Below are 23,025 nucleotides of genomic sequence, written 5' to 3' on the forward strand. Positions count from 1 at the left end.
GGCGGGGATGGGGCGGGGGGGGGGTGCTGATGGCGGCGGCGGTGCCTGACCCTGCGGCCATGTCGGCGCTCCCCAGATATGCAGTATGACGAGGACGACGACGAGATCACGCCCGACCTGTGGCAGGAGGCCTGCTGGATCGTTATCAGGTGAGTGCGCTTATCTCGCGGCCCCCGGGGGTGGCGGGGACCCCCTCCCTGTGCGCGCCCTGTGAGCCCCTGGGCCGCCCTCCTGGCACCAGAGAGTGGGGGGGGAAGAGGGGAAAATGTCATTTTATTTTTATAATGTTCCTGAGCAGCTCCTTGGAGCTCGCGTCTCAGGAAATCCGCACGTTTGCGTTCGGTTGGGAAGGTTTTGTAGTAAGGAAGCATCGAGTTTTTCCTATTTAGAGGGTACACCAGTTAAATTAAGAGCTTGCACCAAGTAATGCTCTTTCTCTTGGCTGTTAYAGCTCCTACTTTGACGAGAAGGGCCTGGTCAGGCAGCAGCTGGATTCCTTCGACGAGTTTATCCAGATGTCCGTGCAGAGAATCGTGGAGGACGCTCCGCCGATCGACCTGCAGGCCGAGGCCCAGCACGCCACGGGGGAGGTGGAGGAGCCGGTAGGTGCAGCGGCCCCGCGTGGCTTTGTGCTGCTCCYGTGGGCTTTGTGCGAGAGAGCCAGGAGGCAGCGGCGGGCTGGCGCTGCCCCTCGGGCTGTGCGATACCAGGTTTGGAAAAGCGGAGCACTGGGAAGGGGCGTGCAAGGGGAGTGTTTTCTGTGATCCACACTTTCCTCTTCGGTTGGGTTAGTGGTTCCTGCACGTCAGAGTCCCTCCCGAATCGGTTGGGTTAGTGGTTCCTGCACGTCAGAGTCCCTCCCGAATCGAGGAGCAGCCACTTTGCTGTGGGAGATCAGCCCCTCTGTTACTGTGTGGGGCTGCTCAGGCTGCGAGTCAGCGTCACTGGCAGGGATATAGCAGMGCAGGCCAGCTGGCTGAAAACAAAGCTTGTTCTGTTGGATTTTTGTGTTTCCGGGGGCTTTTTCATGGCAGGAAAGGTTTATGGCTGCGATGTTTTGTGCTGGTTTTCTTAACCCAGGTCAGGCCGTGCTGCTTTTCTTAACCCAGTCTTCCAAAGGTTCATTTTTGCCATCTCCCATGGGTCCCAGGCACCAAACGAGAGGTAGTTGTCCAAGGGCTGTTGTTTGTGGTCATGGGCATTCACAGACTGTGTGGGCCTTTCAGCTGCTYGTGCCCTGTAGTGTTTGGATCCCCCTTCTGTGGGTGCCAGGCAGGGTGACCCAGTCCCTACCACCAGCCACCACCTCGTTGCTTTCCTGGCAGAGCTTTAAAATACCGTTAGCGATGAAATTTGTTTCACAGCTTGACTCTCCAGTTTCATTTTTTTTTGTGGATGAACCCTTTTGTATGGAGAATAGTTGCATTTTCCCTCCTTTCTTAGAAGCATACACAGTTTTTATCTTTTGTTTTCCTCTCACAGTAATTCCTCCATTCAAAATTCTCTTGTATTGCACGTGTCGTACTATGTTGTYTGGGTGTGTAGTTTGCAAGAGATCATTGCTCTGTGTTGTTGTGGTTCRGTCACACACTTGTTTGTGCTCTTCCCTACCAAAATATGGTGTTGTGCTTTCTTGAATCAGAGAGCTTAGGTTTCTTATTTTCACCATCGTATTACGGGTTTTTTTCCTTAGGGTTAGGTCAAGATGCAAGAGAAAAGAAACCTGTTTTTTTTTTTTTTTTTTTCCCCCCTCCCCTTTTAGTCTCACTTAGATACAACCTCTTGCCGCAGATGAGGATACTTGACCCTCGTAAGGGGATTTTTTGATTCTTCTTCCCTCCACTTCACAGGTTTGAATTTTGAAGGCTGTTTGGGCTTAAAAGACACACAAGAAAGCTTAAAAACCGTGCTAAATGATAAGGAATACAGTAAATATGTTAAGTTGTGAAGCTTGGTACATCAGGCCAGTGCTGCTGGAGAAACAGGAAAAAATTGGCCCTTTGAGTAGGAATTGAGAGAATGTTTCGACCTACAAAGTGTACGTTAATAAGATGGGGACCAGCTCTGCTGCTTACTGTTGTAGGAAGCTGTTCTGTCCGTTGCATTTCTTTAAAATCAGATAATTTCTCGGGTCTTTTCAGATAAGTCTTACTTGTTTATTGATCCTATAGGATTATCCTAGGAACTAGTTTTACCCACCTTGCTACGTTTCCTGCTGGAAATAGTCATCCCCGTCCAGTTGCAGTTTTGGTTAACTGTAGGGAAGAGAGCAGGTCAGGAACACAGAGCATTAATTATTAGTACTTTGTGTGGATAGCAGCAGTGAGGATCCCATTTTGTCTGAAAGGTGTGCTGATTTGATACATTAATGCAATAATCTGCTTATTCTACAAAAAAAAAAAAAAAAAAAAAAAAAAGCCCCAGATTTTCCAGATTTTTAGGAAATTTAGGACCAAATGGATGGAAGGGGTGATTCCCGCTTTGCCTGCGGGAGTGGGCCCAGGGTGTGCATTGCCTTTGCATATGGGCTTCAGAAAGTGTAGCCGCCGGGGACGTTTTCACGAGACAAAGGATTTTGCTCCGTCCTAGAATGATCTCTGCATGTGCTGTCTTAGTGGCGAGGCCTGGTAGAGTMCCTTGACTCTGATAAAGGGTCAGGGGCATCCGTGGAGCTGAGGCTCTGCGCTAGAAATAGCTGACTTCRAGCAGGAAAGTAGTGGGAGACTAAATGGCAGCACTTTGTGGCTCTTTATTTGTGTGAGCTGCTGTCCTGTGAAAGGACACGGTGTGAGTCAGGAGCTGAAGAAGAGGTTTCAAGTCAGCAGGTCCTTCACATTGGGTATGTGCAGGCCTGATGATTTCCTTGTGTTTGCTGGGTTGTGGTTAGCAAAGAAATGCTCTGTGAAGCATGTCTCATCTCTGGGTCCTGGGACATGCAAGCAGGCCACGCTCATGCTCAGTTTCCACTGAACTGATGATACACTTTGGTCAGGGTATKGCTTTAAAACTTAAAAACTTTTATTTTGGAAGCCAGGCTTTGGTTTCCATAAGGTACAAGCTGTAAGTCTCATCACAGTAGGAATCAGAATGGGATGACTTGGAGGTTGGAGCAAAGTGAAGGTCCTGAGAATCCCTCTGTTGCTGAAGGTTCTGGGACAACCTCAGAGGATTTCAGCAGAACTAGAATTAAACTAATTTTGATAAGGTCTCTSCAAGAACTTTATGAAAACCAGCACCCTGTCCAGATACGTAAACTGTCTCACGTATTGAAGAAGTTGCAGCTTTTTACATAGTAAAACTGCTATCGTTAGCTAAACCTCCGTGCAGAGCCCAGTTCTGAGAAAAGCATTTTCTACTGGTTAATATCCCCACTGCTTTGGCAGATGGGGGGCTTGGTAGTTGCTCCAACAGAGGGTTATTTTTCCTTCTGCTAAASGTTTTGACCTGATGGTTTTCTTTGCATATTTGTATTAATGATCTGATTAGAAATTATTGGATGTTTTTAAGTGCTTTTTTTCTMAATGAAGAGGGATTGTTTCCTTCTTCTGAGCAAAGATATGGAGCTGCGCTGCATCTTAAATGGATCTTAAATCTGCCTTGTACAACCCAACCTGATGTTTCCTCTGCTGCAGCTAAATGTCCTCTTGTTTTCCAGCCCCGCTACCTGCTGAAGTTTGAACAAATTTACCTCTCCAAGCCGACTCATTGGGAGAGAGATGGAGCCCCCTCACCTATGATGCCCAACGAAGCCCGGCTGAGAAACCTCACGTAAGAAGGACCTCTGTGGAGGGCAACCRAAGGAGGCCCCAGCTCTCTGCCATTATAAACCGATGCTGTCTCTCAATTTACTCGCACCCTGGAGACTTAATGACCACTTCTGTGTTTAAATCACAATGTCTGGTTGTTGCATGCAGATAATGAGTTGATGATGGTGCTTAATGTTGAATAGGGAGTGCTGGAATAGCTGTTATTATCATCTTTCTGTGCTGTCTGCAATAATAACTGAGAGATAAGGTAGTGTTGTTTGCATTCTGTAGGTATTCAGCCCCTCTGTACGTGGATATAACTAAGACAGTTATCAAAGAGGGGGAAGACCAGTTGCAGACCCAGCACCAGAAGACATTTATCGGGAAAATCCCCATCATGTTGCGCTCCACGTACTGCTTGCTGAACGGCCTCACTGACCGCGATCTGTGCGAGCTGAACGAATGTCCCCTGGACCCYGGCGGCTACTTCATCATCAACGGATCAGAGAAGGTGAGGGGCCGTGTCTTGCACAGTCTGTATTACAGAGCCCAAAGGTTTAATGTTAATTATTGGTGAGTCTTTTYGCAGGAAGACAAGTGCTTTTATCCCAGGGTGCTACCTTTGCTTCAGGTTCTTAACCTCTTGCAGAAAGAGGAGCTTTTGACCCCTGTTTAGGTCCCCTATTTAGGCATCTTTYCTCCTCCTCCCACGACACACATTTCTTTCTACAATTTTGCAGACTGATGTGTACTGAATGCCAGAGGTTTAGTTATTCTCTTGTGCTTTCAGCCTCCCTTGTTATCAGTTATTTATGAGCGTGCTCGTCTCAAGTGCAGGTCCTGATCGCTCAGGAGAAAATGGCTACAAACACAGTGTACGTGTTTGCCAAGAAGGACTCCAAGTATGCCTACACGGGAGAGTGCAGGTCCTGCCTGGAAAATTCTTCTCGACCAACAAGCACCATCTGGGTTAGCATGCTGGCCAGAGGCGGGCAGGTAAGCCGAGCAGTAAAACACTCCCCACTGCCCCCCGTGAAACAGCTGGCCCTGTGTCCGAGAGCCATTCTGTGATTCTCCTACCGTCCTGTCACTTCGTGTCGTTGCCTTTGGGCATTTTGCGGTTTCTTTGCATGTGAAGTGGTGCAGGAGGTGAAATTGTATGAAATTGTCTTTAGTTCCTCATAGATTGCGCTCGCCTGTGGGCTGAGTGATTCATTTTGGGGCTGGAATGGAGACTCTCGTGGTGACAAGCTGGGAGGTGTTGACTAAAGGATCTGTTGAAAATTACTCTAAATGAGTTTTTAGAGACTGAATTCAGTGTAGTTATAAGCGTATCACTTAAGTCCAGAAAGAGATTTTTTTGTTTAGAGACCAAATCTTCTGAAACAAGTGTGTTTTTCTTCTGCCTTTCAGGGTGCAAAGAAGAGCGCTATTGGCCAGCGGATTGTGGCAACTCTGCCATACATCAAACAAGAGGTGCCCATCATAATTGTCTTCCGTGCACTGGGCTTTGTGTCTGACAGGGACATCTTAGAGCACATCATCTACGACTTTGAGGATCCAGAAATGATGGAGATGGTAATTAATAGAAATAACGTATTTCCTAGCTTAACGTTGGATGGTATCTAGTGGTATTGAAAGTCTTTTTGTTTCTTTCCCAATTGTAATTTGTTCTGTCATTATTTTTGTTAGAAATAACAAAAGCTTTGTGCCTAAACCCATTCTGGGGAATGCATTAAGTGCACAAAGTGCACTGGAAATCTTGACATATTTGTTGAAATCAATATTTGGAGAGGTAGAGTCTTGTCCGGCTGCCATTGATTTTTTTTTTTTTTTTTTAACTTGTAAAATCTCCGTTTGTATTTGAGGTAGCAACAGGCCAAGAGGATGCTTCTGAGATGTTTTCTGAAGTCTAAAGTTTTACATTCTTCCAGCTCTGATTCCTGCTGCACCAGATTAATGTTTTCTGGTGGTTTTGGAAGAACTACTGAGTTAAAGCCTGAAACTTGTTAGAATTGGATCTGTAATTAGCAGCTTCCCACACAGAATCCTCTACAAATGCTCTGCAGTTTTTCTCAGCTCTCCAGGGTGCTTCACGGTGTTGCTGTGTCTTGTGCTTTAGGTCAAACCTTCTTTGGATGAGGCCTTTGTGATCCAGGAACAAAACGTCGCTCTGAACTTCATTGGCTCGAGAGGCGCAAAGCCAGGTGTCACCAAGGAGAAGAGGATCAAGTACGCAAAGGAAGTCCTGCAGAAAGAGATGCTGCCACACGTGGGCGTCAGCGACTTCTGTGAGACCAAGAAGGCCTATTTTCTAGGGTAGGCCMTGTTGTTTCTTAGCTGCACCTTCCCTTGCCTGCAAGTACAAGTTGTTTCATGGTTTTGCTTTTTGTGAAGCATGTGGCTCATAGAAGCATGTGGGGAATTTGAATTTCTTTTGGAGTGCAATCTCTGGATACTTCTAGCACATGTATTCACAGCTGAGAAAAGATAAATGGTGATAAAATAGAAATATAAGCTCTCCACACACCCCAAGTCTTGTTTTAGGTGCAATGGTCATGACAAAGTACTTTTCTTGACCCCACTTTGCAGGGGAAACATTTTTTTGTCGTGGCTGGTAATTACTGACAGTCTGTGTGTAACATAGTTCACTCTTGAAAGCTACTCTCATGTCCTGGTTATCACTAATGCCTGGTAGGCAGGTGAATTGCAGCATCCAGAGACCTCTCATTGTATCCACAATTCCACAGTACCTTTTATGTGGTTTTGCCCTCAGTTTAAGCATAGTTCCTGGGTTGCCCCCAGTTTAAGCACAGCCAGCCTTACTGTATGGGATAGTCAGGAAGCGGGAGGCCAAAGTACAGTGCTGCTGTGATCCCATAACTCCCTTCATCTGCAATTCCCTGGACGTGCATCACTGAGCTCCGACGGTTTGTATGGTGACAAGGTCTGTGTTAGAACAGCAGCGATTTGATTCGCTCTAGGCTTGCCAATATTTATGAAACAGCCTCCTGACTTACCTCATCAATACATAATCTGGGTTGGGAATGGGTTGAAACACTAATTTTTCTTATTTGGTCAGGTACATGGTTCACAGATTGTTGCTGGCAGCACTGGGGAGAAGAGAGCTTGATGACAGAGATCATTATGGCAACAAAAGACTKGATCTTGCCGGGCCGCTGCTGGCTTTCCTGTTCAGAGGGTAAGCAGAATAGGGGGATGTTCTTTGGAGGTCCTTGGTGGCAGCTGCATGGCAAATTCTCTGCTGCTGCTGCCTACGTCCAACTCTTCTGTTGTGTCTAAGAGCTGGCAACACAAAGGGGATGAGTTTGGATTTCCTGCCATGGTAGGTGCTTAGAACCAGCTTATGTTTTGAAGCACAAGAGGTTGATATCATCCCATGTTTTTATCACTTGGAATGCAACTTGGTCCTACCCTGATGCACATTTATAAACAGATAAGTGAGTTTGGGTTTCGGCAGGCTCGCTTTTTCCTCTAGGTGTAAATTACTTGCTCTTATTTAGCAACATTTCTTTTTTTTCCCAAGTAGTGCTAGATAAACTGAGTTGCTACAGCAGTGTCTAATCGTATCTCTGGGCTGGTTTTTTTACAGAATGTTTAAGAATTTGCTGAAGGAAGTGAGAATTTATGCACAGAAGTTCATTGACAGAGGGAAGGATTTCAATTTGGAACTGGCCATCAAAACAAGAATTATTTCGGACGGTTTGAAGTATTCATTGGCAACTGGAAACTGGGGGGATCAGAAGAAAGCTCATCAGGCCAGAGCAGGAGTGTCTCAGGTAAGACAGCTCAAAGAGGCACCAGGGCATTTGTCAAGGCTGCCTAAAAATAAAGTTGTCTCGTGGAGGAGTTTAACCCTGCAGCCAGAGGCCACTGTTGTGTCTGAGACAGCACTTTCCTCCGAAGGAAATTTCCACGCCTGAAACAGGTGGGGGGGATTCAAGGAGCTGAACTTTGGTGTATTTCCTTGTTCTGGTTCTAGTCACCGCGTTCTCACGTAGTGCAGTGGTTGGTGGTGTTCGAAATTGCTCCAGTTTGCATTAGAGCAGATTCCTGAGTGTTGCAAAGAACTGAGTTCTTGCATGCCAGCCCCTTCTGTTTGCTGGAGTCCTTGAGGGATTATAAATTGGGGAATGCAAAGGACTGAAAGAAGGAGAGATGGCAGCTGCCTCTAGATGCTGTGTTTTTTCTGTGTGTGTAAAGGCATTGTTTGGGCTTTTTTTTGTTTTGTATTTTTTCGGTAAGTTCTCGTGTTTTATGCTGTAAAATTAAATTTCCTTAAATTTCCAAGGAGCTTTGAGCAGGCTCTACAAAAAACAATGCACACGTAGGTTTGCTCCTGGCAACCAAGTCTGCCATGGAAGAGATCTCTCAGTAGTGCTACGTATATCCTGTGTACGTACAGATACAGGTATATCTGCCAGTATACTGGCAGACTGCTGGTAAAAATACAGCCTAGAGAGTACTTTTGCAAGTACCATTTATTGTGAGGATGAGATACATTGCCAGAAACACCTCTGTGCTTGGTGACCCACGCAGGTGCTGAACCGACTGACGTTCGCGTCCACGCTGTCCCACCTGAGGCGCCTCAACTCGCCCATCGGCAGGGACGGGAAGCTGGCCAAGCCCCGGCAGCTGCACAACACGCTCTGGGGGATGGTTTGCCCTGCCGAGACGCCGGAGGTAACGGGAGTGGTGCCTGGAATTGGGGCCTGCGTGGCATGAGTGGGAGAAGGGAGTAAATAGCATATTTTTTATGCAGCCCCTCGGGGCCTCAAAGTTTTAGTGCTTGTATTGTTGAAGGGCCTCTTGGTTTGGAAATACACAATTACCTTGTGTGTCTGCACCAGGGTCACGCCGTGGGGCTTGTGAAGAACTTGGCCCTGATGGCCTACATCTCTGTGGGGTCTCAGCCCTCGCCAATTTTGGAATTCTTGGAAGAGTGGAGTATGGAAAACCTGGAAGAAATATCTCCAGCAGCAATAGCCGAGTAGGTGCAAATGAGATTGCCTAAGCAGAGTGTCCTGGGTGGTTTACTCCATGGAGTGTTTGGAGCTGTCTCRTGGCTTGCCTCTCTCTCCTTTTCCTAGCGCCACCAAGATTTTTGTTAACGGCTGCTGGGTAGGGATACACAAAGACCCGGAGCAGCTTATGAACACGCTGCGGAAGCTGCGGCGCCAGATGGACATCATTGTGTCAGAGGTACAAGTGTTAAAGCCAGGCCTCGGGTATCTCTAAATGAGGGAGCATAGTGAGCTGAGGCTGCTTTGCAAGCTCTAAAGAGAATATTCTGAGTGGAATATTTCTGTTTGTAGGAGCATGATACATCTGCTGTGCTGCTGAGCACAACTGTAAAGCCTTTATTTTAGGGAACTTGGTCACCTCTTGGGAACTTTATCACCTTTGTCAGGCTTGGCCTCTACTCACTGGGTCTCGCTGCTTCCTCCAACAGGTCTCCATGATCAGGGATATCCGGGAGCGCGAAATCCGCATCTACACAGATGCAGGCAGAATTTGTCGGCCCCTTTTGATTGTGGAAAAGCAGAAGTTACTGCTGAAGAAACGGCACATCGACCAGCTGAAGGAGCGGGAGTATAACAACTACAGGTGAGAGGGGTCGAAAATCCAGCCCAGTGCTGGATTATATGTGAAGTGAGAAGTGCTCGAAACTGGAGCGCAAAACTGCTCTCTCTGATAATGTAATATTTATTTATAAAAAAATATATTTGTGTCTATATATTATATATATTTGCATATATATATATATATATATATAAAATCTAAAATATAGGATCATGTGGTGGTGGTAATAGTAGGGTGGAGAAGTCCTTTTTCTTGGCACTGATGGAGAGCCCCGTTCCTGGGCATTTCTGCTCGTTTAGTTGGCAGGATCTTGTGGCCAGCGGTGTAGTGGAGTATATCGATACTCTGGAAGAGGAGACTGTGATGCTGGCCATGACGCCAGATGACCTGCAGGAGAAGGGGGTTGCCTACTGCTCAACATACACGCACTGCGAGATCCACCCCTCCATGATCCTGGGAGTTTGTGCTTCCATTATCCCCTTCCCCGACCACAACCAGGTCAGTGGCATCACCCCGTTCTCGAGGCTGGTAGAGAACCTATAGCTGCTTGGGTAAAGAGCTCGGCATGTACATGTGCCCCTGTGCATTTGCACACATATATGTGCACATACATAGATATATTAAGATAATGAAGGTACTAGAGCGCCGTCTCGCTCTAGTTCTTCCGACGCGGGCACATCGGGATCTTTCCTGTGCTGTTCCGATCTGGAAGGATCTTCCTGTCCTTGTGCGCAGTCTCCTAGGAACACGTACCAGTCGGCTATGGGCAAGCAGGCCATGGGAGTTTACATTACCAACTTCCACGTCCGGATGGACACRCTGGCCCACGTGCTCTACTACCCTCAGAAGCCCCTCGTGACAACGCGCTCCATGGAGTACTTGCGGTTCAGGGAGTTGCCAGCAGGTATGGTGCCAGTTAATGCTTATTAGCAATGTTACTCTGTACTTAATACATTAGCACACTGTGTGGATAAATACTCCAAGCAGCAACACTAATAGTCTAGTAATGTTTTTTTACAGTCTTGGTGCCAAGGTGCAAGTTAACATCCTAACTTTATCATTCATCTAAAAATACAAAATATTGACTAAGTATCTAGGTCAGACCCATTCACAWTTTTTTTTAGCTCAAATGAAAGAGGAACATTTTTACTCTTTTTTAAAAAGGCATATTTTTGCATTGGTATTTGCTAGGTTCCCCACCAGGGGTCCTTCTTCTCCTGATAAAACCTCCAATCTCCTTTCTGCCACCCTTGCATTTACTGATTAATAAGTGCATTTTAAAGATGGTTTATCTAAGAAAGCATAGATCAGCTTCCATGTAGAGAACACAACTTAACATTTTGAGCTGTAAGTAATGTCTGAGGGGTATGTTTGCATCTCAGCAAAATATTTGCTCTGCAYGTTGCAGGTATCAACTCGATTGTAGCCATTGCATCGTACACGGGCTATAACCAGGAAGACTCTGTCATCATGAACCGTTCTGCTGTGGATAGAGGCTTTTTCAGGTGTGATATTTTAAGGAGTTTGAAAATAAAATAAAACCTAATATATTTCATCAGTTTTCCAGAAGTCTGAGAGAAGCTCATCCTACACCTCAAACACTTGTCCCAATTTGTTCAGATTGAGAAGTGTTTAAAAAAAATATTTGGGGGAGGAAGCAATAGCACAGTGAAAAATTGTTGTGTTCACTCTGGGAAAAGGTCTTTGTATGGGCATTTGATGGAAAAATATTTGCATCCTTGCTGCCTGAGCTGTTAGTTGTACAATGCCAGTATTGCAGCTTTATGATAGAGTTGTGTCTTTAGTAGCRTGACAGCTGCCTGTGAGGATTGGAGTATTCCTCTCCTAAATATTGTASTTCCCCTTGGGACAACAGGTGCGATTTTAACCCTTCCACCTTTTGCTGCTGTTTAGATAAGGTAAGAGTGTAATGTTTTGGCCAGCGAATTTCTAGGTCTTTTTTGTTTCGCCTAAAGAAGGTGGATGTGCAGCATGTCCCCAGGAGCATTTAAATGTGTTTTCCACTGCAGCTCGCTTGTGCTGAGAGCGGATCTTAGGAGTAGCCATAGAAGCCTTAAAAAGCTTGTCAAGTGTCAGGTAGAAAGAAAAGAAAATCTTAGAATGATGAGACAAAGATGTGAAAAGTCCCCAGGAATAAGAACTGCTGTGGAGAGGTCACGCAGGTCTGAAGGTCTCTGCAACTCACAGTTAATAGTACATTATCTGTAGGTGTTTTGACACTATCTGAAAAGTGACCATTAAAACACTCCACTGAACTAGTGTGATTTTCCTCGGTGACAGTGGGATTTGCAGGACTTCAGAGAAAAGTTGGTGGGATGCTCTTGGCCTTGTCCTGACTAACAGCAGCCAYAGTACGTGGGTGTCATGAGGTTGAGCTGTGCAGGCTGAGCCCGGGGGATTTGGGCTGACTGCTCCCCRCTTCCTGACTGTGTTTCAGGTCTGTGTTCTACCGCTCCTACAAAGAGCAGGAGTCCAAGAAAGGCTACGACCAGGAGGAAGTTTTTGAAAAGCCTACCCGGGAAACGTGTCAAGGTAAGGTGCAGCACTATAGAAAGACTGAGCTTGTCAATTTATTTATTTGTTTGCTTATTTTTTCAGCCAAATAGAGATGTCTGAACAGCAAAGTGCATTGGCTAAGATGGCCRTTTAGAAAGATCTTTGGATGTTGCAGCACTAGGCCGAAGTTGCCAACAGACCTGTTGAATTTCTGCAAAACCTCCAGATCTGTGTGTTGGAAATTTAAGGCATCTGATTTCCTGTTTTTCTTTCATTCCTCAGGCATGAGACATGCCATCTATGACAAACTTGATGACGACGGCTTGATAGCCCCCGGGGTGCGCGTGTCTGGGGACGATGTTATTATTGGTAAAACAGTAACTCTGCCGGAAAATGAGGATGAGCTGGAAAGCACCAACAGGCGCTTCACAAAGAGGGACTGYAGCACTTTCCTGCGAACTAGTGAGACGGGTATCGTGGATCAGGTCATGGTGACTCTTAACCAGGAAGGATACAAGTTCTGCAAGATCAGGGTGAGCACTAACACCTCTGCRTTTTGTAGTTAATCCCTTTTTTTCCCCCAGAACTCAAGTTATCCATTGATTTTTTTACCTGTGACTTGCAGGTACGCTCTGTAAGAATCCCACAAATTGGAGATAAGTTTGCCAGCAGACATGGTCAGAAGGGAACCTGTGGAATCCAGTACAGGCAAGAGGTAGTGCATTTGGTGTGTGTGTGTAGTGGTGTTTTGTGGGTTTGGGTTTACATTTTTCTACACTCCTCCTTTCAAACATTTTATTTCTCACCTTAAGTGAGTTGTCTGGAAAACTCCTGTATCACAATGTGTATCCTACTGCGTCACATCAGTGTGACTTACAGCTTTAAAATCAGCAAGAATGGCCTTAGAAAGGGACACCTCCTGTATCCTAGTGTGCCCCTGAAATGCCTGAAAGTATCTCCTGTGAATCCCTGGAACGGCCCTTGTTGAAGTCGGTGCTCCAGGAGGTCCTGACCGTGTCTTTTCCCGCTCCAGGACATGCCCTTCACCTGCGAGGGCATCACGCCAGACATAATCATCAACCCCCACGCCATCCCGTCCCGCATGACCATTGGCCACTTGATTGAGTGTCTGCAGGGCAAGGTAAGAGAAGGGCTTTTGTTGCATGTCTGAGCACTGGGTACTAAACCACTGCCTTCAAGATACTGTTGGCTGGTGTTTGTTGATCCATTGGAAAGTGGATTTACGTAAGAAAATGCCCTCACTGCATTTATGTGAGAGCAAAGGCAGTTTTCTTGAGGAGGACCTGCAGCCCTCTTTATTTTTGTCAAGCAAGTGACCTTGCAGTTGACTCTGCAGTTGGTTGTTTTAATTTATTCCAAGTATTCCCTGTCACTTAAGGAATGAAGTCTTATGTTTCAGTATTAAAAGCTGCAACTGTTTCATCAGCCTTTGAAAAAATCTGAGAGTTTTTGCAAATCTTTTCTCTGCAGGTGTCGGCAAACAAGGGGGAAATTGGGGATGCGACGCCCTTTAATGACGCCGTCAACGTGCAGAAGATTTCCAATCTCCTGTCAGATTACGGCTATCATCTGAGAGGAAATGAGGTACAGCCAAAGTGCCAGCTCATCTGTAGGGCTTGTTTTGCTTTGTTTTTAATGCCCTTTTCAAGGACAGCGGGGCTWATGACACCATGACTGCGTTTACTACCTCAGGTCCTCTACAACGGATTCACTGGCCGAAAAATCACGTCGCAGATTTTCATYGGGCCCACGTACTACCAGCGGCTGAAGCACATGGTGGATGACAAAATCCATTCTCGTGCGAGGGGGCCGATCCAGATCCTTAACAGACAGCCCATGGAGGGTAGATCTCGGTGAGGACCTGTATTGCTTTCCGTGCGGGGTTTTGGGGGGKTTTTTTGAGTCTTGGACCTAAATTCTGGTTGCCTCAGCTGCATCTCTAGGGCTTAATTGATTTACCCTAATTAGCTCCCTGTTTTGGCRTGTTTGACTCGAGGGGAGCACAGCGTCCTTTTAACTTTTCCCTCAGGGTTTTATCGTCCAGGGTTAGAAGAAAAATAATGCGTGTCTTTGTTCCTGCTTGGTGAGACTCTGCCCAGGCACTGGTGGGTTTGGTCAGTGGGCTCAGAGGGTCTGTTCCTTGCTCCTCAGGGACGGCGGCCTTCGCTTTGGGGAAATGGAGCGCGATTGCCAGATCGCTCACGGAGCAGCCCAGTTCCTGAGGGAGAGGCTCTTCGAAGCCTCCGACCCGTACCAAGTGCATGTGTGCAACCTCTGCGGGATCATGGCCATTGCAAACACCAGGACGCACACCTACGAATGCCGGGGGTGCCGCAACAAAACTCAGGTAGGTGCAAGGCCACTGGCCCACGTTCCTCCTGCGGGATAACAGGACATGTCGTGTGTGTGAACGGCAGAGGAGGAGTGTGTTAGGTTCAACAGCACAAATGTTGAGGTGTTGATCGTGTCCTAGTTCACCCAGATACTTCCTCATGAGTTTGCAGTGGCAGCTTGGCACTCGGCAGGAAAGGTCACCCAAGTATTTTGCAGCGCAGGCTTCTCAGAGGCTTGAAAAGCAAAGACCCCAGAGGCTCTTTGTAGAACATTCAAAGTGTAAGTCTCAACATTGTGAGAATTTGGAACTGTCACCCTTGTGACTGTCCCCATGAAACAGTTAGGTTCCCACAGCTCTGTAGTGTGTACTTGGTTCCAGAGCTCTGCCAGGGGCCAGCMCAGGTAACTGCTTTCACCTGGATCAATCCTGTTCCTGTGCTGGGCACTGACTGCTGCCACCCTGCCAGCAGCTTGGGCTAAAGAGGAGATGTGTGACACAAGCCTGGACTAACTATAACTGCATTTGGTGCACRGCAGGCAAACTTCCCTGGGTGGATGCTCCCTGGTAAAAGGGCTCCTGTGGCAGCTCCCAGCTCTTGGCTGCAGGTCTCAGCACTAAAAGTGAATTCTGAAGAGCTGCTCTGCAGCCTCCAGAGAGTCTCTTGGCCTCCTYCTTCCTTTGTCACTGCCTTTGAGCTTTGCTCATTAAGCGCTTCCGAACATAACTTCCCATCTAGCTGTGTTCCCCAAGCTTCCCAGGTTATTRTGGAGAAGGTGGTGGGAGTTTGTGCTCTAGAAGTGCTAACCACAAGTCTTTCGAACTGTGTTTCCAGATCTCTCTGGTTCGAATGCCCTATGCCTGCAAGCTCCTTTTCCAAGAGCTGATGTCCATGAGCATTGCACCTCGGATGATGAGTGTTTAGCCTTTAAAGGGATGCTTTTTTTAAATGGTGAGACTGAACTGCTCAGGTTTTGTTCCATTTCGTGTAGGTTGTATTCAGAATACAATTTCACACACCTGCCATCTCCTGCGCGAAGGTATTGTATGTTTATTTCGTGTAAATAGAATTAAAATTTGTAATCAAACATGTGAATCTGTTTATTGGTACGCGTGCAAAAGAGAAAAGTGTGCAAGCAAATCCGTGCYGAAGGAGGCGGTATCAGCAATGGCGGCAGGAGGTTGCTCACGGGTGGCTATAGAAAGCCAGAGGTTGCAGCTTGACCTAGAGCTCAYGAACACTGGCGCGAGGGGCTGCCGGCCTGTCACAGCTCTGCACCAGCATCTGTGGAGAAACAAGGACAGGGAGTGCTGTGGTTTGCTGCATGGGGTCATGGAGCAGCTTGGGCGTTGGCAGAGTGAGGAGAGCCAGAAAATCCTGTGTGCAAGTGATGTGRGGAATCATTCCATGTTCTTGTTTCGCTGCCAGGTACTGCTAACATTCCCCTAAAGGAAATCCTGAGGCTATTCCAGGGATGGAAGCACCTAGGAGCTCAGGACTGCTGCTCTGATAAAGGTTAGCAAGCAGCAGCAAAGCCAGCGGGATTCCAAGTGGGATTGTAACCTCGAGAGGGCTTGGGCTTCCCAAAGCTTCCCCGCTAGTGCCTCTGTCTGCAGCACCCTTGCGTTTATGGTCTTATTGTTCAGCATTCACCGCCCAGCACTCCAGCGAACAGGAGCTGGGTTGTTCTCAGGCTGGGGAAGGAGGAACATGGAGCTGCAGGGACCTGGTAGGAATTYAAGTCCCTGAAGCGTCTTGGCGATGGGAGTGCCAGGACCGCTCCCCGGGAAGGGGTGGCACATTTGGAAGCGTTCCGAGAACACGGGAAGTGCATCTCGAGGATACCAGCTCAGGCCTGGAAACCCCCTGAAAGCTCCTTTGTTAAAAGCCCTGCATCTATTTTTGATTTTGTATCTTGCTCTCCAGCACTTAGCAGCCCTTGAGGGCACTGTCACTTGGGGGCACCCGCAGCGCCTACCTTTGCCCAGGGCTCCTTGGTGCAGCGTTTCCACCACGTGGATTTTGGCAGAGGCCGTYGCTTCGCCCTTGGCATTGGACGCGTGGCACTCGTACTCGCCGGCGTCCTCTTTGCTCAGAGGMGATATCTGAGGGAGGAGGGAGACCCATCCCGGTGAGCATCCTGTGCCTAATTCAGGCACAGGACCCTCTGTTTGGGGCCAGCTCGAGGGGCATCGTGGAGAGCAGCGACCAGCAGCTGCCCCATGGGGACCCTGTTCCTGGAGCCTTTCCYTGCAGGAGCAGCCCCAAGGACGAGCACGCACCCCTGCAGCTCTGGGCTCTTCTGCCCTGCTAGGCCAGGGGGAGCAGGGCTGGAGGCCCYGAGTGTTTGCTTTGTTTGGAGACCTGGGAACCTGGCGTGGGGAAGGAGAGGCAGGGAGCAAAGGCTCCCGTGGAATGTGCTACGGGGATTCCGCGGAGCTGCAGCTGCTCCTCGAGCTCGGGAGGCCTCTCGAGGCGCCCCGTGACCGGCAGCAGCACAGAGCCCCGCGCAGGAAGCGCCGCGCGCGCCACTCACCAGCACCCAGCCCGTCACTTCGTGCTTCTCCGGGCCCCCTCGCGTCTGGATGGCCAGGTTCTCCCGGTCCCCGGGCAGGAGCTCCATCCTCTGCACGCCGTACTGTCCCCGAATTATCTGAGAGGAAGGACAGAAGGCTCGAGGGTCAGGGTATGGCAGAACCGCGAGGGCAGCGCTCCCGAGGGAGCTGAGCACGAGGCRGGAAGAGCAGCGCCCGGAGCTCTTCTCCACGTGGCTCGCAAGGTAGGACCCCCTCAGCTCCACTGGGGTCCCCCCAAAGCACCTGGGTGCTACTGGTGCCAATGAGGAGGGCACAGGTCACGTGCTGCAGCCAGAGCCACAGGAATTCAGTGGATGGGATCGCTCACGTGGGAGACCTCACGCGAGCTGCGTTTGCGAGGGGCTCCTGCTGCCCACCCCGAGCCTCGRCGCGAGCCCTACCTTGTTCCAGGTGAGCACGGGCGTCGGGATGCCGATCACCTCGCAGCTCAGGTAGATCTGCGCTCCCGTCACGTTCCAGATGTCCTTGGGAGGGGTCACAATGGAAGGACCTGCCACGAGGGAGAAGAGCCGCTCGGCTCCGAGCTCACGGGGAGCCGTGAGCCCTGCTTGAATGGGGCTCCTTTCCAGGAACAGAGCTGAGTCTGCCTGCCTGGATCAGGATCTGCATGTGGATGTTCATCCCTCAGGGGATGAACAGGGGAAGGGCCCCTCAGGGCCCTTCTCCTTGTCACTGTTTGCTGGGGTTCCCTGTGATGCGGGAGGAACATGGGCCCCCCAAGAACCAGCATCTCCCCCAATGGGGCTGGGAAAAGACCCCGACTCTCCGTGGGGCRTCGCGGAGCCGGGAAGGGCTGCGCACGCAGCCAGAGGGAGCACCGGAGTCGTGAGAAGAGCCAGGCTCTGCTCTCCAGGGATATTCCACTCTGGAATAGTCAGAACRCTGGGATCAGACTCTACCCTCCACTAAAAATAAACGAGGAAGGCCAAGAAGTCAGCAGCTTTCAACGAGGATCAYGACATATCCTGCCTGTTGTTTTTTCCCCTTCCTAGGGAACGCTGCTTGGTTCCTTGTTARGAGAAAAAGGGCATCATGCGGCGCTGGCTCCGCCCCGGCACGGAAGGAGACCTGGAGAGCACCCGTGTGGTTCAGCATCACCCGCRGCCTCACAGACCCCCCCTGCCACCAAGTGCCCTCGCCCGGACAGGGGCAGCAGCCCCTGCAGCAGCAGCCAAGGAGGTGGGTGCCAGAACCTCCTGGGGACTCSCGGGACATGGACACACAAACAGGGGAGGCAGCAGCGCCAGGAGCAGCGCTGGGAACAGTCCCACCTTGCAGAGAGCAAAGCAGCGGTCGCTGCCCTCAGGGTCCTGCTCGTCCTGGTCCTGCTGAGGAGAGGACAGGATAGGACAGGGCAGGATGGGATAGGACAGGGCAGGACAGGAATCCCCACATGGTGGAGGTCCCAGCTGAGGTCTCTGTTTTCTGCTTCCCCCTCGCCAGGGCACTCGGGGACACTGCAGATGTTCAGGTTATTTCCCGCCCTCCCCCTGATGTTTTTCCTGGCTCCACGGAAGCTTTTTGGCTGAACAGAAAGTGCAGGCCCCTCGTGGAGAGCGGCTGCTCCGCTGGCGTTCCCAAATGGCTCTGCCCGGTGCTCTCAGCCAAACAGCTCTCCAGGGCCAGGGAGAGGCTCGTGTGAGGCAGGGAGCTCGCTGCAAAGCCCAGCACTTGCTTCCTGCCGCTCCCGGGCAGCTGATGGYCTGCACTTTGTCACCAGCAGCAGCCAGGGAAGGCCTCAACTTAGCTGCTTTCCTGGCAAAGCACCGCACAGCAGCACCCGGGACACCCTCGGCGAGCTCACGGCTTCTCCCTGCTCCCAGCCCTTGGGATGTCCCATTCCCACCCTTCAAGATGCCCCGTTCCCAGTCCACGCACGCCCCTGTTCTGGTGCTGCGTGGGTGCTCAGTGCTGCTCAGCCTTGTGTGACAGGGTGGCCTCTGCACGGCGCTCAGCCCTGCGCATCCCTCCTCACCCAGGAGCTCTCCCTGGGACAGCAAGTCAAAGCCAAAGCCCRGCGGTTTTCACTCTCGTGCAAGCCTGGAAATAGCCCCACTCCGTCCTCCCGAGCTGCTGGGAAAGTGCCTTTATATGGAGAAGAGGAAGCTGCTTGCGAATTCCAGCTCGCGTGCCTTGGGCTGCTGCTTCCCAGGGCAGCGCTCGGGGAGGAGCGGCCGCGCACGGGAAGTCTAAACATCTTCAAAGCAGTTTGTCTCTCCCTGTTCTCAAAACTGCCTGCTTTTTTTTTTCCCTTTTTCTGGCAGGTTTACAAGCGCGGCTCCTTATTTGGAAGGCGTTTTTCTCTCTCCTTGAACGTGAGCTCAGAGCGCCCAGGGAGCTACGGAAAGGTGCTCAGAGCACAACACGCTGCTGGATGCCCGGACTGAAGGTGRTAAGAGACCCTGGGGCTCCTCAGATGCCCTCGCTGCTCTTGCTGCCAGACCCCAGTCTCTATTGGTCTCAAAGAGCTACCGCCCCTGTGCTTAACACAGATGTTTGCAGCTGCCTTCACTGCTTCAGACGTGTCTGTTACTGTGTTTGTGCCTTGTCCCTGACCCTACAGAAGCTCTTACCCTCCTGGCCTCCCCTCTCCCTGTCACCTCKGCTCAGTTTTATGGGGGAAACTCGTTATTCCCTGAGAGGGATGGGGGCTCGGAGAGAGCCGGGGAGCCCCTGCTCAGGCAGACGTGGGGGACCGGAGCAGCCTGTGGGGCCAGGGCTGGGACGGGCTCTTCATGCTGCAGCAAGCAGGGCTTTCAAAAGTCCAACCTGATTAGACTCGTTATGCAGTAATCTCCAACTTATTATGAACCTCGATCAACCTCTGCCCAACAAAGGATTAGAAAGATTCTTTTTTTATTCATTTCCAAACCCAGCATGCCTTTCCCGCAGCAGAAATAACAAACACAGGGAGGAATTTGCTGATCTAAAATCATTCCTCCCTAGCAACTTTGTTATGCCGCGATGCTGGATGAAGACACAGGTAAAACATGGGGCACTCCTGGCACGCAGGAGTGCGGGAGAGCCCCAGCTCGGCTGCCAGCTACGGAGCTCCAGGCTGCCAAGTTATGCATTAAACGGCTTCCCAAGCAAGCCCTCAGCACGGCAACCATAAAAGCTCAACGTGTGTTCGGCTCCAGTGAACCGCTACCTCCCCAAGCAGCCACATGCCTTCCCGGGGGGAATTGGGGTCCTATCCTCTATCAGTGGAAAATCCCCAAATGGCAGGTGAGTGTGRAGACCCTCAAGGCTTCCGCCGTAGCAGCACGGTCTCCAAATGCTCCCGCACCACATGCCGAGAGCAAGCAGGACACCGGGAAGAGCCACTTCCCTTCCCGCTCGGGAAGGGCCTTTTCCTGCACTGCCTTCACACACAGAGCGTGGGCGTCAGATCAGAGCGGCCTGGAAAACACGCGGCACAAAATACAGCCCAAGGACAAGGTCAGGGCAAATTATGGAGGCCCAAGGGCCGCCTCCTTCCTTCCAGCCGCCCGYGTTGTTCCCAGCTGGCGGGCGGCAGCTCTCGGTCAGCAAATGCTGTGTTGGGCACTACGGGRAATACGGAGAGCTCAACAGGGCCCCTATTTTGTGAGCTCTTTCAAAGAGCATTTTAATGAACCTTTATCCATCGATGTGAACCAATGTGCCCTCTATTCATCTATATAGTCATCCATGCTGGAAAAATGTGCGCATCTTCCRTAACACTTTGCCTGCGGGCCGTTAACTAACTCCCTCTATAACGAGTTCTTTGTCTCTGGGCTGCTTTATTTAGCCTGTGGGACGGCTAGAAAGATGCTTGACGTCTCCCCGAAGTTAAGGAATGGGATGTTTGGGCAAGCGAAGGGGGTCAGACGTCAGGAAGAGCATCTAACGTGTGCTTCGGCCTCCTCCTCTTCCTCGGCCCGGCGCCCGCGTGCCGGCGCCTCCCTTCCTCCCCGCGGCAGCCCTCGGCATTTCCTCCCGCACAAACAAGCGGCGCTGGAGCCAAACGAGCCCCCTCGCTCTGACCCCACTCGAGGACAAGAAAACGCACACGCAGCTCCCCAAAAACACACACAGCTCCCCAAAACGCACACACAGCTCCCCAATGCAGGTAATGCAAGGACGTGCGTCCTGGATGGCCTCTCAGACTCCAAAGGCTCCCGCCCGTCGTCCCCACAGGACGCAGGCCCGGGATTTGTGCAGGGCAACTTCAGCACCCTGTGAGCCTGAAGCCCAAGTCCCCATCCCCAAGGCGCTACTGTCTGYGCTTTCAGAAGCAGTGCTGAGATTCACAATCCCCGGGAGCTGGGAGGCCACAGAAAGGCCCGGGAAGCTCCGGCGCTACGGAAGCTCCGCAGCASGAGCTGGGATAGCGCACCCAAGGGGGAGAAATGCTGCCTGCTGCTGCGGGGAGTTTCTCCGGGCTCTGGCTTGCTCCGTTTCTCAGGAGCCTCCCGCCGGGGTGGCCGTTTCGCACTGCCGAGTTCCTGGCTCCGCCGGCTCCTCTGCACACRGTTTGCACGGAGCCACGCGGGGTGAGAGGGACAAGAGCCGAGCGCTTAACCCCATTCCCGCCCAGCCTCCACTGCTCCGCTGGGCCGGCAGGYGGTCCAGAGACGCTGTTTTGCAAGACCCAGTTGGCCCAAGTCATGGGAAGGAGGGGAAGGAGGAGGTGGAGGTGGTGACCCCGCACAGACTGTGTTTATGAGCCCGCTGCTCCGGCAGGGCTGTCCTTGAGGCGCGCCGGCCTCCCCGCTCCCAGCACTGCTCGGAGGGAAGCCAGGATTCCTAGCAGGCCCAAGCAGCAGAGACTCCTCCACTCGGAGAGCGTTCTGGGAGTGAAAGCTTTGGAACAGCCACTTACTCCGAGGGTTTCCAGTCCTTTTGTTGGGCTCATGGTCATCCCCGTGCACATCCCGCTCCCGCCCTGGGCCCGTTGGACCACGGCCACGCGGAGCCGCGCGGCTCCGGTGCTGGGAGCCCATGGAGAGGGGCTGCATCTCCGTGCGTCTCCGCACTCCGAGCTGGGGCAGCTCAGCGTGGCCCGCGCTCCATTTAAGGCATTTTTGAAAGCATTTCACTGCTTTACAAGCATTTCCATGGGACAAGGCCYGGCAGGGAGCATTCGGGACCAGCTTTTTCCCTGCGGGAAGGCTGCCGGCACAGCTCACCGGGCTCACGGGGAGGCCCCGGCGGGCAGGCAGGCGTCCAAATTACTCCCAGGCATGTAAAAACCCGCCTTTATGAAGGTTTTAACCCACTTGGCACCGCTCTGCCCGGGTGCCCAGAGGCGGATCCTGCACAGCCCAGACCCTTATGTGGCCGTGAGCGCCGGAGCATCTCCAGGGCGCCACTACCGAGGGCGCCGCGCTCGCCGCTGAGCCGGCCTTGCCCAACACAACCCAACGTGCTCCGGCCAGGGCCAGCAGCGCCCTCGAGGCTGCCGAGTCCTGCCCCAAACGGAGAGGAGGCTCCTCGGCCTCTCCCTCTGCTGGGGGGCAGCTGGGGTGAGGGGATACGGGGCCCGCGAGGATGGAGGGAGGGAGGGATGGAGGGAAGAAGGGATGAGATGGAGGGAAAGAAGGAGGGTTGGGATGGAGGGAAGGAAGGCTGGGCTGCAGGGAAGGAAGAAGAGATGGGATGGAGAGAAAGAGGGAGAGATGAGATGCAGGGATGGAAGGAGGGTTGGGATGGAGGGAAGGAGGTAGGGTTGGGATGGAGGGAAGAAGGGTCAGGAGGGAAGGATGCAGGGATGGAAGGAGGGTTGGGATGGAGGGAAGGAGGTAGGGTCGGGATGGAGGGAAGAAGGGTCAGGAGCGAAGGATGCAGGGTTGAGAGGGAAGGATGGAGGGTTGGGATGGGGGAAGGAGGGTTGGGATGGAAGGAGGGCTGGGATGGAGGGAAGGGGGAGCGGGAGGCAGGAGGCGGTGGGCGCCGCACCTTGCTCGCAGGCTCCCTTGCTGCGCTGGCTGATGGCGGGCTCGCCGCGGCTCTGGGCGCGCAGGCTGGCGGCGCGCAGCTGGCAGCCGCTGCCGTAGGTGAGCCCGTCGCTGCCGCACACCGGGTAGCGGCTCTTGCACACGCACACGCCGAGCGGCGCCGCGGCCGTCGACGGCAGCTCCGCGCCGCCCTTGGCCTTGCGGCGCTTGCGGCTCTTGACGCACTCGAGGCCGGCGGCGCAGCGGCCCTCGGCGCCGCACGGCTCGCCCTCGCCGCGGCCGCACT

At 51.5% G+C, this 23,025-nt stretch overlaps 3 protein-coding genes across 3 annotated transcripts in view; 1 reads left to right on the forward strand and 2 right to left on the reverse strand.

The window, feature by feature from the left end:
* Positions 1-61, reverse strand: part of NOA1 (nitric oxide associated 1) — a 5,292-nt gene extending 5,231 nt beyond the window's left edge. The window contains exon 1 of the mRNA XM_026046481.1: positions 56-61. Within this exon, the coding sequence (XP_025902266.1) occupies positions 56-61 (6 nt within the window). The remainder of the gene's footprint in view (positions 1-55) is intronic.
* Positions 62-78: 17 nt separating this feature from the next.
* Positions 79-15,277, forward strand: POLR2B (RNA polymerase II subunit B). Its single transcript, XM_026046484.1, has 24 exons — positions 79-149; positions 452-602; positions 3,656-3,768; positions 4,038-4,257; positions 4,584-4,742; positions 5,160-5,324; positions 5,869-6,065; positions 6,829-6,948; positions 7,360-7,546; positions 8,307-8,450; positions 8,618-8,757; positions 8,858-8,969; positions 9,220-9,374; positions 9,650-9,848; positions 10,086-10,254; positions 10,759-10,855; positions 11,809-11,903; positions 12,150-12,400; positions 12,493-12,582; positions 12,901-13,008; positions 13,359-13,472; positions 13,581-13,741; positions 14,040-14,235; positions 15,056-15,277. The coding sequence occupies exons 1-24, from the start codon at positions 79-81 to the stop codon at positions 15,143-15,145; spliced, it is 3,504 nt and encodes a 1,167-aa protein (XP_025902269.1). The 3' UTR covers positions 15,146-15,277.
* Positions 15,278-15,336: 59 nt separating this feature from the next.
* The window catches only part of IGFBP7 (insulin like growth factor binding protein 7), an 8,079-nt gene continuing 390 nt past the window's right edge, over positions 15,337-23,025 (reverse strand). Inside the window, exons 2-6 of the mRNA XM_026046482.1 lie at positions 22,741-23,023; positions 17,199-17,308; positions 16,758-16,874; positions 16,200-16,326; positions 15,337-15,505 (exon numbers count right to left, since the gene is read on the reverse strand). Coding sequence (XP_025902267.1) covers positions 15,486-15,505; positions 16,200-16,326; positions 16,758-16,874; positions 17,199-17,308; positions 22,741-23,023 — 657 coding nt within the window. The 3' untranslated portion in view covers positions 15,337-15,485. The remainder of the gene's footprint in view (positions 15,506-16,199; positions 16,327-16,757; positions 16,875-17,198; positions 17,309-22,740; positions 23,024-23,025) is intronic.

Source organism: Nothoprocta perdicaria, unplaced genomic scaffold, assembly GCF_003342845.1.
Source record: "Nothoprocta perdicaria isolate Ctin4 unplaced genomic scaffold, notPer1 scaffold_445, whole genome shotgun sequence".
Lineage (NCBI taxonomy): Eukaryota > Metazoa > Chordata > Aves > Tinamiformes > Tinamidae > Nothoprocta > Nothoprocta perdicaria.